This window comes from Dinoponera quadriceps, unplaced genomic scaffold (assembly GCF_001313825.1).
Source record: "Dinoponera quadriceps isolate SergipeBrazil2010 unplaced genomic scaffold, ASM131382v1 scaffold405, whole genome shotgun sequence".
NCBI classification, from domain to species: domain Eukaryota; kingdom Metazoa; phylum Arthropoda; class Insecta; order Hymenoptera; family Formicidae; genus Dinoponera; species Dinoponera quadriceps.
The window spans coordinates 1,058,486-1,073,871 of record NW_014554754.1 but is presented as its reverse complement, the minus strand read 5'-3'; the positions used below and the strand labels follow the sequence as shown (position 1 = coordinate 1,073,871).

At 40.1% G+C, this 15,386-nt stretch overlaps 1 protein-coding gene across 3 annotated transcripts; it reads right to left on the bottom strand.

Annotated features, from left to right (window-relative positions):
- Positions 1-862: 862 nt before the first annotated feature.
- On the bottom strand, positions 863-13,534 carry LOC106741460 (pyruvate kinase-like). 3 transcript variants are annotated; one of them, XM_014613526.1, is made up of 8 exons: positions 13,404-13,534; positions 9,513-9,548; positions 5,003-5,347; positions 4,096-4,282; positions 3,444-3,965; positions 2,718-3,056; positions 1,493-1,649; positions 863-1,039 (listed from the first exon to the last, which is right to left on the bottom strand). In XM_014613526.1, the coding sequence occupies exons 2-8, from the start codon at positions 9,537-9,539 to the stop codon at positions 1,027-1,029; spliced, it is 1,590 nt and encodes a 529-aa protein (XP_014469012.1). In that variant the 5' UTR covers positions 9,540-9,548; positions 13,404-13,534; the 3' UTR covers positions 863-1,026. The 3 variants fall into 3 exon arrangements, with proteins under 3 accessions (XP_014469012.1, XP_014469013.1, XP_014469011.1); XM_014613527.1 differs by lacking the exon at positions 9,513-9,548; XM_014613525.1 differs by lacking the exons at positions 863-1,039; positions 13,404-13,534 and having other exon boundaries at positions 1,066-1,649; positions 9,513-10,358.
- Between the last annotated feature and the right edge of the window lie 1,852 nt (positions 13,535-15,386).

Sequence of the window (15,386 nt, the reverse complement as noted above, 5' to 3'; positions counted from 1 at the left end):
AGCGGGACGGTCTCAGCTTTCGAATGCACGTTCCACGTCGCTACTTTTCTCCGTTGCGACGAATCCTTTGATGGGGTCTGCGGCCCGCTGACAACGTTGCGTGTCGCTTCCTTTTCAGTGCGTCGCCTTTTTAGCCGCGACAGGTGTTAAGCCTGAGTCGCGGATGCGTTACAATATCGGCCTTCGCAAACTCCGGATTCTTTGAACGTCCGTATCTCGGCGGAAAATTGACGTAGAAACATGAAACAAACGCCGTACTTCTCGGGATTTTACGCGCTGCACGCGTTCACATTGGTCGCGTGTGCGATCTCTTGTCATGACATCTGTTCATATGTATAATTACGACATGTGGTATTCGCTATATATTAATGTATACATATGTCGAAATATATCGAAGATAAAGAAATATAGAGAGTGTCGAGAGAGACAGTTGTTATCACACGAAGCGCGAGGTTTCGCACGTATTTCGCGCCATTAATTGACCAATTTATAGCAGTCTACGATAAAACGTTTGTTACTCGAATACATTGGCACCCAGCCTCTCGAGGATTTCACTCGTAAGTGATTAGAAAAGAACGTTCGTGTGCTAAAAATATTCGCATGATTATATTATAACCAAATTCGATTATGTAGAAATTTGATAGTAATACAACCACATACGAATTTTTACTACACGAATTATATTATAATCAAACATCCATTAATGTAAAATAAACATCTTTATTTATTTCTACAGAGAAACTCGGAGATTTAACACTCGATGATTTATTCTCTGGTGATAATAATCCAAATATTACGGCATAGATCATTTTATCGCTTAGACAACTGCATATGTGTATACACAAGTATAATTTTTTTTTTCTTTTTTTCAATTTTTTCGTATGTTTCAATGGTAACGTAATACTGGGCTACTGATTAAATAGTTTCACGTAACTGTATTCACTGAAACTCGTAGAAGGATAACATACAATTACGTACGTATTCGAACGCATATGAAGGGTCATGTTGTCCACATCAGTCCGGCATTCAGTCGACATTCCTGGAAATAAAAGGAGTCAATTAGCACATATGATCGATCACACATTACCGCCGAAGACACGATATTAATGGCATTATAAAAGGGTATAACTGTACTTGAATCGGTTTCGCGATTAAATACTTAAGATGAGAATATGCTGAAACACAGATGCACACAAGTGACATTAGTTATCTTGGTTTTTGTAAAATAACGTGTATTTCGAAAAATCCAACGTTTCATATGTCCAATTACATTAATTATAAGCTTCAAAACATTTCTTTTAATTCTAACGAACATAGTGATATAAGAACATACGGTATAATTAATTCGTAACGTATAAACTATTATTATAGCGAATCAGGTAATAAAGAAGATACGAGGTATAATGCGATTTAAAGGAGATCGTCGTAGGAATCGCTATCGCTATAAATGTCAAGAGAAGGTCGTTCTCTGAGCAATACTTGTTCTACGTACACGATGCGAAGTGTATTCGTAAAGCCGGAGCCTTGTCGCCATCCCGTCACAACTATAACCGAGTCGCCAGTTTTGACGAAACCGCGACCCTTGCCGAAGTTCAATCCGTATTGCACACGTGTGTCTACGTCTTTTACCCAGTCGGCTAATGGTGACTCTGTATAGTGGGAAAAGTAGTTTTATTATAACGCACTGTATCTTTTCATGACGCATCAAAACATGCCCTCCATGATAATCAGTCATAGGAAAGGAAAGAAAAAATAGAATACAAACGAAAAACCAACAAAAACAAACGGAAAATGGAAAAAAAGGGAAGCAAATGACGAAGAAATGGAAGTTTATGTTAAGTCAAGTATTGTGTCATGTATGAGAAAAAAAAGTTTGTTCAAAGTTATTTAACGATGAACAAATCATACGCGTTTTGGTTGAAGGAAGCAGAATTTCCAATTCTAAGAACAGAATTTGATTCACGTAAAAACTAGAAATTTTGTTTCTCTTCATTTAATTTATATATTTAAGTTTAATTTATCCATTGTCGGGTAAATTCAATCAAACTTTTTATCGTGTAGTGTGATTTTTCAAAAATACAAGGAAAAGCAAACTGAATAATCAGACAAAAACTCGTAACTCTGAAATCATATCTCTGTTACCTTGATTAAAAACATTCGCTTGAATATTCGGTTGCTATAAGAAGCGATTGACGTAACTGAGATCAATTGACTAAGCAGAAACCTCCTACAGGAATCTTTCCGTTATTACAGAAAAAAATAATTTTGTAGGTGTAGTAAAACTATCGTTTTTGCTGCATAGCCGTTGCGATAAAAATAATATTTAACTGGTATAACCGAATTAGCGTGTTATTTGTAATTAGAGTAGAAACAGTTCCGCTGCTAGAATATTCTGCTAAATGAATTTGTTCCTAAGAAAAATTAATTTGAGTAAAATAACGTTCTTTTTTTTTTAATTGACTAGTTTATTCTTACGGCAGAATAATTTGTAAATTCAGCAAGATAAACCAGTAAATGGCAATCAGTATTCTTAAAAAAATTGCTGTCTACATAATAGACAGATTTTTCTGCGACGGCACAAAATTTGCTGTCCCAACAATTTTCCTTCGCGAGTTTTCGTCTGGCAGATAACAGAAAATCAGTCGCACATACAGTTTTTCTTTTCCGTGTATATTAAAAACGATTAATTTAATAGAAATTTCCGGTTAATGCTGTACCTCCGTAATACAACGGCAATATTCCGCGATACAAATGCGCCTGCCGTGCGACTTGATGGAACCTGGTGACCGCGATGATCGGGCAACGCGGCCTGTACTTCGCGATCAGGTGTGCCGATCGACCTGACGTTGTAATGACGATGATGGCGGAGGCCAAGCATTTGACAGACGCCTCCACGGAGGCGACGGCGACGGCGTGCGTGGCGTCGATAGGCGGCAGTGCTTTGCTCGACAGATCGTGGAAGATTTGGGTCTGCCAAATCGCCGCCTCCGCTTCCTTACAGATATTGGCCATTGTGCGAACACATTCCAGTGGATATTCTCCCTTCGCGGTTTCACCTGGAAACGCGGACAGTATGAGGTTTCTGCGTACACTCATTAAAGAAGAGAGATTAGCTAGACGGAAAAAAAGAAAATTGCGATAGATCTCGGGTTTATCGGTAAATGAACGGTTTATATATCTCCCTCGTAATTTTATATCACTTTCAATTAGCCGCGATGTCGCAACGCCTCTTCACGTTGATAAGTTAATGAATTAATAAAGCTTTTTATTCATCTTATCTTTCGCCACGCTACTTCCACTTTGTAATCGTTATCATTCTTGTGGATTTATTTATATATCACTTTTCACTTCTCGCGCTCTTCTTGTCTGTTCTTTTTTGTATTTTCCTTCTATATTCCCGTTTCAATTCCCCGACGTACGTATGTCGGAAAGATAGATTTTACCTGACAGCATGACGCAATCAGCGCCGTCGAGAATGGCATTGGCGACGTCCGAGGTTTCGGCTCTGGTGGCGCGTGGTTTCTTCACCATAGATTCCAACATCTGCGTGGCGCAGATCACGGGCTTGCCAACTTTGTTGCACCTGCTGATCATGGACTTTTGCGCCAAGAACACCTTCTCCGGCGGTATTTCGATTCCCAGGTCACCTCGCGCTACCATGATGCCATCGGACACCTCGATGATCTCGTCGAGATTCGTCATGCCTTGCTGATTCTCTATCTTCGATATGATCTTGATGTTCTTGCCCTTCTCACCCAAGATTGCACGGATCTCCGTTAAGGCCGCGCCGTTTCGGATGAAGGAAGCGAATATCATGTCGACCTCTTGCTCGACGCCGAACAGAAGGTCAGACTTATCTTTCTCGGATACGGCCGGTAGATCCACCGGCACCCCCGGCAGGTTCACACCCTTGCGGGAGCCCAACATACCGCCGTTCTCAATGTTCGTCGAGATCAAGTTGGGACCTGGGGAGCAAATTCATATATCAATAATTACTCCGCTTTCAATGCCTTCGATTACTTTAAGCCAGGAAATGCTCAGTTTTCGACACGAAAGAGTAAATACAATCGCAAAGCAACGTTGGACGGAACTTACCGACAGAAGTGACGATGAGAGAGATCAAACCGTCATCGACGAACACGCGGTTCCCCGCCTTCAATACCTTCGTAATGTTATCGTAGTCAACGTAGACGATCTGGGCGTTTCCTTTCTCCATGTACGCCTTGTCGGTGGACAGTTTAAAGGCCTGACCTTTGACCAACTCCACCTCGGCCGAGCCACCCTGCAAAAACAATTAAAGTTATCACGACCCTCGTTTCTCGGTAGAGTATATCGGATGTGATGACTACACTGAGAAAAAAATAGTTGGTCTTGTAATTCTATAATCATCATAATAAAAGAATTATGGTTAGGACGACCATTTTTCTAGCAAATGTTAATATACAGAGGAGAAGGTTTCTTTGCATTTAGTATGCGTGTTTGTTTAAAATGTGTTCAATATAAACGACTAATTTAATATCAAACATCATTTTGTTTGAATGAAAATGTTGTTGTTTCATTCGAGTAAACCATATTATTTGATAGAAAAAGCAGTATTATTTGGAAGAAATAAAAAAAAATCAAAAGAAAAAAGATTTACTTCATTATATATTAAACATTGTTTCATTGAAACAAAGAAGTTCTTTAATATTTATCTATAAATATATAGAAGAAATAAGTCGTTTTGTATAAAGCTGTTTTGCATAGAGATATTTATTCTCTGAAGAACTATCAAACAATCCTGTGTGTTTGTTGAATTAAACATTCCTTCGTTTGCTCTGTTTCAAAAGATAAATTTGTCTCAATGAAAAAAAATTCGATTAGATCCAAAGAAATCTTGTTCTCTGCGTACAGCGTCAGTGATAATAATAACCTTACATGCATGTTGCTATTTTCGATTGAAACTATAAGAAAGGTAAAAATTGAGGCCGAAAATGACGATAATTTCTCTCAGTGTACTTACGCCTTCCAGAAGGCCGGTGCGAATTTCGGGGCCCTTTGTATCCAAAGCGATGGCGACGGGAATGTTGATACCAGCGCGGGCGGTCAGATTCTTCTGCGCTTGGCGCACATTGGCGATCGTCTCCGCGTGATACTCGTGGGTGCCGTGCGAGAAGTTCAGGCGGGCAATGTTCATCCCAGTCTCGATCATCTTCTCCAGGGTCTCCACGGACCTGGAGGCGGGCCCGATCGTGCAGATAATGCCGGACAAGCGGACGAAGGACGCACGGCTGCCGATATCCAGGGCGCACATGTGGTCCAGCTGACTTTGGGCATACAATGCCTGGGTGTTTGGCTGGCCGGCCATCTGCGGAAGTTACGACGAGATTAGGAGAAACTTTCTTCGAGGTAAGCGACGACTTGCGATTGATACATCGTGTACAACAGCACGCGTACGAACATATATATATATATATGTAAAATTAACATCGAGAAAATAAAGAAATTGTCCAGGCTCTTAGATGTAGAATCAGCTGAAGACGAAAGAAGACAATAAGGGCCGACGTAAGATGCAAATTGCGAAGTTAACTCAATCTGTAAGTGAAATAAGAAATGGGGAATCAAAGAGACCCTTCAAAGAATTATCCAAATTTTTCGGTCGTCATTCCGACCTCGTCCTCCACGGTGGAAAAATAGAGGGATAGAAAATTTTATGCTGCCCTAGCAAATAAATATATAGCGTGTTTCTTAAATACCGTCCAGTATTTTAGGAGTTGATTTTTAAGTTTATTTTATAAAAAAATTTCATGTAGATATATGCTCGTTTCTCCCTAAAATGACTTCGAAAAGTTTGCCGTCTCTCTGAATTACTTTTTCCCGTGTGTATTTGGCTACAGACTTTATCTATTTTCAGTCTCGTATCGATTTTGAAATATGGTAGGTCCTCAGATTTCAAGTATTCTACGTAGGTATCCAAATAATTCCGAGACAACGTTTTTGACTACAGCTCTTTGACTAGGATCGGAATGACGATTGATTACGTTTGGGTAATTCCTTGAAGGGTTCCTTTGATACCCTATTTCATTTATCGATTGAGTCAGTTTACATATTGCATCGACTCTAATTGATTTTTCTCGTCTCCGATAATTAACATCGAATTTGCGCACGACGCGCGTTGCACACGGAGAAGAGAGATCGGTTCAATTAACGTGACGGTGAACGAACCAAAATGCGTCCGGTCCGTTCATTGTCGCGTTAATTCGACCGGATCTCCTTTCTCCGTGCTATTAACTCATATGACGCGCGTCGCGAGTCGAGGCTGGTAAATTAAATGAAATTACATTGCTCAATAATGTATAAAATCGCTAATGTATAAAAATAATGCGTGAAACTGCATGTAAATAATTAGTCAATCAAGCGAAGAGGTAACGCAAACAACATCAATCAACAACAAACCACGACACCGATCGCAAATTCAGCATGCATGACGAGCGCCAACGTCGTTCTCGGCCGGCGAAGTACAACGCGGTGGACGCGCGTAAATCGGGATGACGATCGGTCGCTAATTGTTTAAAACGCTTTCGGCAAAACCACGTCTACAATCCCTGACCTCGGGCAAATTATCGCGTGTAGGGTGCACGATGTACGTTGAAAATAGCGACGGCATAGGCGCGCTTCTAATTCCGAAACGCTGCTAAAACGACCGGCGACGTGAGCGTAGAGCCGCTGCGGCGAAAATAGATGCGCTTTGTGGATGTAGAATAATTAATATAGATAATAAGTCGTGAGACGGCAGATCGCGAAATAACGCCTACGTTGCGTGCGCATTACGTCAGTAAATTAGTTGCGCATTAAGTCAGTACATTAGTATCTGTTCCTCAACTTGGAATCTCAACGTCGCATGTAACTGGAATTCCGGGTAAAAGAAGCTCACAAGCTGCAAAGGTCCTCTCTCGTTCTACAGTGAACTGAGTTTCCCGGTAATATATAATTTGCCATGAGACAATCGATCTTATTCAGCCTTCATTAGTTCCCTCCTTTCTCGCCGGGATTCAACTAGACGGTATTCGAGAGATAACTGCGCCAGGCGCTAAAAATACGATGCACACGGAAAAAAATACTCGGTTCGCGTAGCTGATTTTCTGTTGTCTGGGGCGACCAGACGAAAAAAAAAACTCGATTGTAGAAAGAGAAAAAGATCCCCGTAGGAGGTTTATATTTAGTCAATTGTTCTCGGTTATTTCAATCGAATTTTAAAGCAGCCGAAAATGCTCAGACGAATGCTTCCATACGCGTCGCGTTCTGTGTCGCTCATTTTCCTCTGGTTTTAAATTACACGAAACGAGACTTTCCCCAGACACGAGTCAACGTTATTGCCGTGATAACGGATATTTTCCATCTGTCTGAAGTGCCAGACGATTTCGAACACGTCATATGTCTCCTGCGCCGGCAATCAAGATTAATTTAATCTCCGTATATCTAACAATACGGAAAATAAACTTTCGCCCGACATTGCGATTTCGCAAATAAGAGAGATAAATGGTTTCGGTTTGTTGTAAGAGTGATGTCACGAGAACCGATCATTGTGTCACCGTGACATTAAGGCCGCCATATTGCAGGTGTCTTTAATATATGAGGGAAAAAAACCGCGATACCGTGTCCACGTTTTGTTTATGGCCGAATTTATTCCGCAAAAATATCGGGATACCGACGGATGGGAGATTAAGGGATGAGAATGCTAAAATTTTATCACGACGTATGTACATTCGTTTATCTTCGCGTCGTCTGTGAAACGGCTTCGGCGGCAGATGACACGATGTTGCCGCGTGCATTCGCCGGGATCGCTTTAGGAATAGCCGCTGCTGACATCGTGCAGATGCACGTTCGCATGTGATGAGGTCTCGCACTGTAAACGACATTAATTGCGAGTAGCGGCGCGAAATAACGAGGTACGAATTATTAACGCCGTTATGAGCACCGCGAGCATCACATCGGCGCAACCTGCGTGTATCTTAGAACGCGTCATGGAAAATATCATCTTATTAAAAATTTTCATCAGATTGTAACGAGAATCACGCTCATATCGCCGTGTCAGTCACCGTATCGGCGTTATGTTACCATTGTCCGCATTGTCGCTCATTTTTTCAATTAACATCACAACGAGGAACGCAAACGGTTGCGTTAGTAACTACGGATCTGTTACGACGCGGGACACAACGTAACAAAGTGTATAAATATGCGTAACGTCATACTTCTACGTACGTGCTTCTACGTGCCGCAAGATGTAACGTCACCGGAACAACGAGAAAAAAAAGCACTCTTCACGCCGAAATGAAAGTAATTGTAGAAAATGAAAAGGGAAGCGGAAATAAAAAGGGAGAAGACGAAGAGAAGTTTTTTCGGAGAAAAAATATCGGATATTTGTCAACCCTTGTCGGCGGCGATAGAAAGTGACGAACCTCGATTGTCGACTGGTCTCGCCTTCTAAAGTATTTAGAAGGATGCTCTAAGAACTTCTTCCTGTTTTAATAGGCGACTTCACAGTCGAGAGACCGCGTTTGCAGCGTCAGAGAGGAAAAAGAACGGTTCGATTCGTGTGCAGCGAAAAACTCAAGGTTATGAATGCACAGAGCAGCGCACAAAAGTCAGCGCTCGCGGTGAAGTTGTCGCGAAATCGATGCTCGCCGATCAATTTTTTTCCCCGCACAACCGCGCAAAAGTGCTACCGTTTATTCGTGAAAATTATTTTCTACCTCCACCGTCAAAGATCCAAACTACGCCGGTGACAGGTGCACACATAGATCGTCTGCATCGCACATATATTTCTTATTTTTTTTTTTTTACACTTCTCCGTTCTGTCTGTTTTGTTTTGAATGTGTGTCCTTCGAAAGTACCAAGCGAGCAGATCTATGATGCTCCGAGTGTCATTGATGTCTCGTAGAAACTTACAGCTTCGGTTTAGGTATTCTCGTGTCGGTGGTATCCAGACGATTTGCTTCGAACTTGCGGTCTGATAGTTTAACAGAGGCAAGTATTCGGAATCAGGCAGAAAATGCGAGATAACTGAGACATGCGATATAAACATAAAATTAAATTAACATTGATTAATCAATTCGGACTCATCGATCGACAATTGCGATGCAGATCCATCTGGACGCGACGTGTTCGACCCGAAAATGCCGTAAACCGGAACCGGAAGGCGCTGTTAACATCCTCCGTAGACTCAGTCAAGCACATCACACTGTGTATGCGCAAAGAAAAAGAACCAAGCACTCGGAGAAGAATAAAAGAAAGGAAAGCCGAATGCCGGAGCCATTGTGATCCCGGCGAGTGAGATTCTCCGGTCCGCCGCGACCGCAAAATGTGCCCTGATCGTCGCGTTTGCCCACAATCACAAATAGACGCGTCAACGACACGCGTCTGACATTTCCGCAGGACCTCGCCGAGATCGTAATTGGCTCCGGTTCGAAATCATTGCTGGGTGTGTACACGCGGGAAACTCGAAGAAAATTGAATGCGCGTCCGGGCGATACCTTGTCGTCGGCGGTGATCCAAACCATTTTGGCGGGCTGCGTAAAGAAATGGGAGACCGGTATTAGTAACGGTGAGCTGACGACGATCCGTCCGGCTGCAGTCGTCGTGCGCGAATGCGGCGAATACCTGACGCCGCGCCTCGACGGCAGCCGGAAGTGCCGCAGCACCGGACGGAAACAGAGTGGGAAGCCGAAGACGCCGGTGCAACGCATCGGACGAAAGCGATAGCAGTGCATACGACGGATTCGCGACGGCGATTCTACGACGACGCTATCCGGATTCCAAAAATAGGATCATCGCCGTAGGAGAATCGTGCCGGATTTTCGCTCGCGTTTTCCGCACACGCAGGAGCCGATAACTTCACGAGGTTACTTCGCGCCGACGTTCAGGATGGTCGGTAAGAACAAATGTGAGTTATTATATTACGTTTTGTAATGGCGTTTCGCGAAGATTTTCGCGGAATTTCGTCAATTTATGTTGCACAGTAGATCCCCCGTGGGGAATACGTTATATTAATCCATGTTTTTATTTTACTTTAAATACTAACGTAATTATGTATACAAGGGAACAACCTTTCGGAAGAGGTGTTGGAAAAATAGGTGAAATGAAAATGGCCGAAAAGGTTATATGACTCCAGAATAACGTTTTCGAAATGTGCCTTTTGAGGAAAGTTTATTTGAGAGAGGATGCCCTTTGTCTCAGAGTTTCGATAAATATGCGCTCAGAATATTGTCATATTTATCGCGTCATTTAAAATAGTTGGTCCGTAGAGCGCCGGATTTTTAAAGGAAACATTAAGGGGTCCCTACATAAGTTTATTATTTACTGAGAAAAATACTTCCCTACAACTTAACTATCTAAATAATAAATGTTCATTTTGAGCCGAATTAAGACAAATATACACGCAATGTTACAAAATAGGAGATACATTATTTATTTTTTATTTTTCTTATAAATGCTATATTTATATATCAGTTGAATGAAGATACACATATACTAGAAAATGGTAAATAAATATTTGTGCATATGATCGCACATAGATTGCAGGTATATTACTATAAATTTTCTATGGTTATATTTTTAAAATAAAATAGTCAATAATTCTGAAATTTTTGTATGTCTCTGCATTAGTCTTTAATAACACAATAGTTTTTTTTTTCATTAAAATCCCAAATGTAGTTTAGAAGAAATTAAAAATAGAAGTGAGAAATAAGACATTAATTTTAAGGAACACGTATAAAAAGTGTCATCTTTAGTTGCAAATATCTCAGTTTGCGAATAGTCAATCGTTTTCTAACTTTACAAACGTGTAGATAGTATTTTCATCAATATGTAGTTGAAATTCAAAAAGATTTTTAAGGAAATAATTTGACGGGCCAACTACTTTAAGGCATATTTAGTGGCGTATTTATCGAAAAAGAAAGGTCAGAATACGAGCGTAAAAATTTGAAATTTATCAATATACGCCTTATTTTAGGTCTATCGCAATTTTTTCGTCGCATTATACGAGATTCTACTGTATATTATAATAAAAACATGTCGATATGTGCGGGAAACAACAATTGCATACATTTTAAAGCGAAAAAGACCACTCGCTTGCACTGATACTCGCTATCGTTCGAGGTGTCCGATTATGATCGCATCAAATTCTCCATAGGAAATTATACTTGAAAAGAGGCTTCCGTTTACACGAGTGTTTATATTATACATGCGCGGGCGTATGATTACTAAGCGGAATCGATAGCCGTTACATCATGTGTTGATATTTTTTCGGTAAACAATTGTAATCATAATATAAAGTTACTAGATATTTCGAAGAATCTCATTTAGAAGAAGAAATTATCTTTTTAAAAGGGGAGATATCAGGTAATGTATATTAAATATTAACGTTAAATAATTGAATCAATTGTAATCGATTCTAACAGCGCGATTAAACGCACTGAACGTTCAAGGCAGAATATGAAATTTGCAGTTTGCGAACGAAGGAATCGAATTCTGCAGAGAGAAAGATCCGAGTTAGCGTATTGTAAAAGACGATAGGTAAAATGTACCGATTTTGGCCCCCGGAGTGGCAAGTACAAAAATATTTCGCCGAATAATCGACACGTTTAGTCCCTTATGTAATACGCGTAATCAAAATATTGACAAGATAATCCGCACGTTTTGCTTTCGTGATCAGTTTACATTTTCCCGCTCACGCGGCAGTCAAGCTTCGGATTCTCTCGGAGCATGCGTGAGCACGTGCTCAGTAAGGAATCAGCTGACACCAACAGACGCGCTGTTTCCTTCAACGCGTGACCTTCAACCTTCAACACGACTTCATTCATAATAATACAAGTCTGCACGATTTACCTTTACATTCTCATTATCCCCTGATTCTCAAACTGAAGTTACACTGTGAATAATATTTAATATTCGTATAAAACGAATAGTTTTAAGAACAAATGCTACTTACACGGTCGGAATACGGTTCGATGGATAGGTCATTGCACTTACAATTAAATCATGAGTAGCGGCAATAACAAAACTTTTTGTTTGAAAATATGCAAAGTAATTTCTTAGAGTGGAATAACTTATCTAACATGGAAAAAGATCTTTCCTTGAATCGTTAGAAATTATTTTGAGACTGCGCTTACACTGAAGTCAAGACGAACTTATCTGTCTATATATATATATAATGTGTCTATTTGTATCTACTTGTTGGCTTTAATATCCTCGTATTTTCGTTATAGAATAGATAATAAAATTTGAACACGTTCAAAACAATGATTATCTATTATCGACTTCGATGTATATGCAGCGAGTAAAATATATTTAAAAGTTATTAATCTATTTTCTTAACTGAAAGTAGATTCCCGTTAACAATAAAAATTCGGAGAGATTTGAAAAAGAAAGATCGAAGAGAGAGAAATCGAAGGTGATACGTTGCCAGAAATAAACTCACGGTTATCGAACGTATTTTTTCCCCATTTTATTCTCTCTTCAACCGTATCCTTCCCCCTCCTCTAGGTCGAATTATGCACGCCACATTCACATTGCGCGATGAGATAATAGCGCTCGTGCGTATTGCAATATACGAATAATCTCTGAGACGACCGCGTTTATGCACCACGTGCTCGATGCGTGAGTACTTACTACGAATGTACATCTATACGGTTATCTCTAATCCCGATAATCCATCCTAATAAAGTACACATTGGCTTTCGTTATCTAAACCCTTTGTTCAAATTTGCCTGACTATTATATTATATTATACAGCTAAGTTATATTTGCACATCTGTTAAATTTATAATCGATGCTCTCTCGGTTCTTCTATATGGACAGAAAATTACACCGAAAGAAAAAAGAATTAAAAATTTTATTATATTATATTCACAAGCTCTATTCATACATCATCACTATATCATTTATTATTTATTTATCGTGCATTATTATCATTATATCATTGTCTGATTTGATTATAACCTAATCTCGCTATTTACTCGCGAAGTTTAAACGAAACTGAAAATTAACTCGCAAAAGAACGTGTCGTGAAATTATCTGTTAATGCGTTACATTTGCGCATTAAAATGTAATCGACGTTAACTGGCCTAGAAAAGTCAAGATTATTTACATAAAAACCTATCGGGACGCTGCTTCGCTTGCCGTAACGGTCGGCAGCGCACAAAGCTGGTCCCTTCAAGTAGAAGCACGCTTTATAAATGTCGTCCATGAACCCACGAAAATTTGGGAACCTTGAATGTTCGCGACTCGCTTGATATTAGGAATTCCCCGAGAAAAATCTTCTCCCGCTGGTCGAGAATCGACCTTCTCGCAGCGTCATGGAAGAAACGCCGGAGAAAATCGATTGGGTGAGCCTCGCAGAGGGACTAATATGATATAACGGTTACCTTCGTCTCAGTCGTCCTATAGAAGCGTGAAAGTAAGAATGGAAACCAACGATTCAGCGAGAAGTCGACTGTTGGCAAATGGCTGGCTACGAAGCGAACTCTTCAACGGCTCTGGTTAGACTGACGTTTTGAGGACGCAGAAGGTCACCACTCCCATTCTGATCATGCGTGCTGGTTGGCAGGTTCATAGCCGGCTCTTGGCTGATTTTCACAACGGCGACGGCATCCGCACCTGTCGGCCCGATCAATAAATTTAGTGGGGTGAGCGATTTTCCCCATGAGGCTCGGCAAGTTGGCGGAACGATTGAAAACCAGCGAGATACAACGACGCGAACAGCTGTAAATTCGGCAAAAAAGGACATAGCAATTTTCATTAAAACAGCCGCATTATTATGAAAGTAATTCATGATGTCACAATCTTATCTCACGTTTAAACACGTCGAATTTAATCGCATTTTAGTAGGAAACGCTGATAGTTCGTTTGAAGCCGCAAGTATCTTGTTTTAAGTTACAGCGGAAATGTGTTGAAACAAACTGTCACGCATTATTATTTTTAGTTTATTTAAGAGTTAAAAATGCAGCTTATAAACATGCGGTCGAATCAGTTAAAAGACTTGTGTATCTAGACGAAGAACGAGAGCAAGTGGACAGTAGACGCCTAAAAAGTCGAGAATTTTGCATAATTCGCCAGCACAGAACGAAAACGAAAATTTACATTATTAATAAATATAAATTCACGCATATTAATCAGGGATCTGATTACAGTTACATCTCCGTTATTCAAAGCGTGCACTTAATAGTGGCGTGATTCATTTTTATGCGGCCTTCGCGTAGCCTTCTTATCTGCCCGTGACCTACGTAACACGTCAATTAATCATCTGATAAACTTTCTATCACGTGATCAGCGGTACATTATCATCAAGAATGATATAATTGCAATGATGCAGAGAGAGAAAGAGAGAGATAGAGAGAGAGAGGCAGGTGAGATCATTGTCGCCCGGTGAAGTTTTTGAAACAAATTCGCAATTGCAATTTTAATAATAATTTAATAATAATTTGCAACTTTAATAATAAATAATAATAATAATAATTTCATATCCGGAAACAATTTTCGGAGAAATATATTTTTGAAATTATTTTCCACGCAGAATTAACATGTTAGCGACAAGTTCTTTGAAAGTATATTTGAGGAAAAATTTTATTTTATCATCAATCGAAGAGGAAGAGACGACGTTTCCGCTTAATGTTACATAGATGAGATATTTGTTTGAGCACTTTATGACCTCGTGATTAGGTTACGAGGAGGCAGTTCCGATTCAAACCAGCTAAAAAAGAGTGTTATCCAACGAGCGCGTTTATCAAATCTGCACATGTTACGTGGTCTGTACAACGCTGCCCACTGGTGGTAGATCATTGAATATTGGTGGTACAAGCGGTCTTATAGATCGTGATTCGTACATAACAAAATAAAATCGGACGTTTAATACGACCAATTGAGGCACGTCTACATTCTAACAGGTTGTTTGTCAGGCCGCGACAAAAATAAATGTAAAAGTCCAAGACACAATTTATCCTACGTACAATGTATCCTCGATCTTCTCGATGTAATTTTCCTTGATTAGCTGACTATATTGTAATTATAATATAAATTATGTTTATAAATATACAAAGTTCTTCATGAAATATATTAACCCCTTGCCGTGTCGATGAGCTCGATAAAATCTGAACCCAACCACGAGTCTCACTCGTGATATTCATGTTTGGCCCGGAATTGTTACCACGAGTCTCACTCGTGACATTCATGTTTGACCCGACATTGTTACCACGAGTCTCACTCATGACATTCATGTTTGGCCCGAAATTGTTATCACGAATCTGACTCGTTAAAGTACGGCAAGGAGTTAACAATGGTCAAATCTTTTATAGAAATGTTCTTCATTCGCCAATATTAAAAAAAAAAAAAACACTAATTATACGAGCAGC

What these genes read in the sequence shown, in the direction of transcription:
- LOC106741460 (XM_014613525.1), bottom strand. Translation starts at nt 9,749, where the DNA reads ATGCACTGCTATCGCTTTCGTCCGATGCGTTGCACCGGCGTCTTCGGC. An exon ending in TCTCATCGTCACTTCTGTCG is followed by an intron (nt 3,966 to 4,095) that starts GTAAGTTCCGTC and finishes TTTGCTCCCCAG; the next exon opens with GTCCCAACTTGATCTCGACG. An exon ending in TGATTGCGTCATGCTGTCAG is followed by an intron (nt 3,057 to 3,443) that starts GTAAAATCTATC and finishes CCGCGTTTCCAG; the next exon opens with GTGAAACCGCGAAGGGAGAA.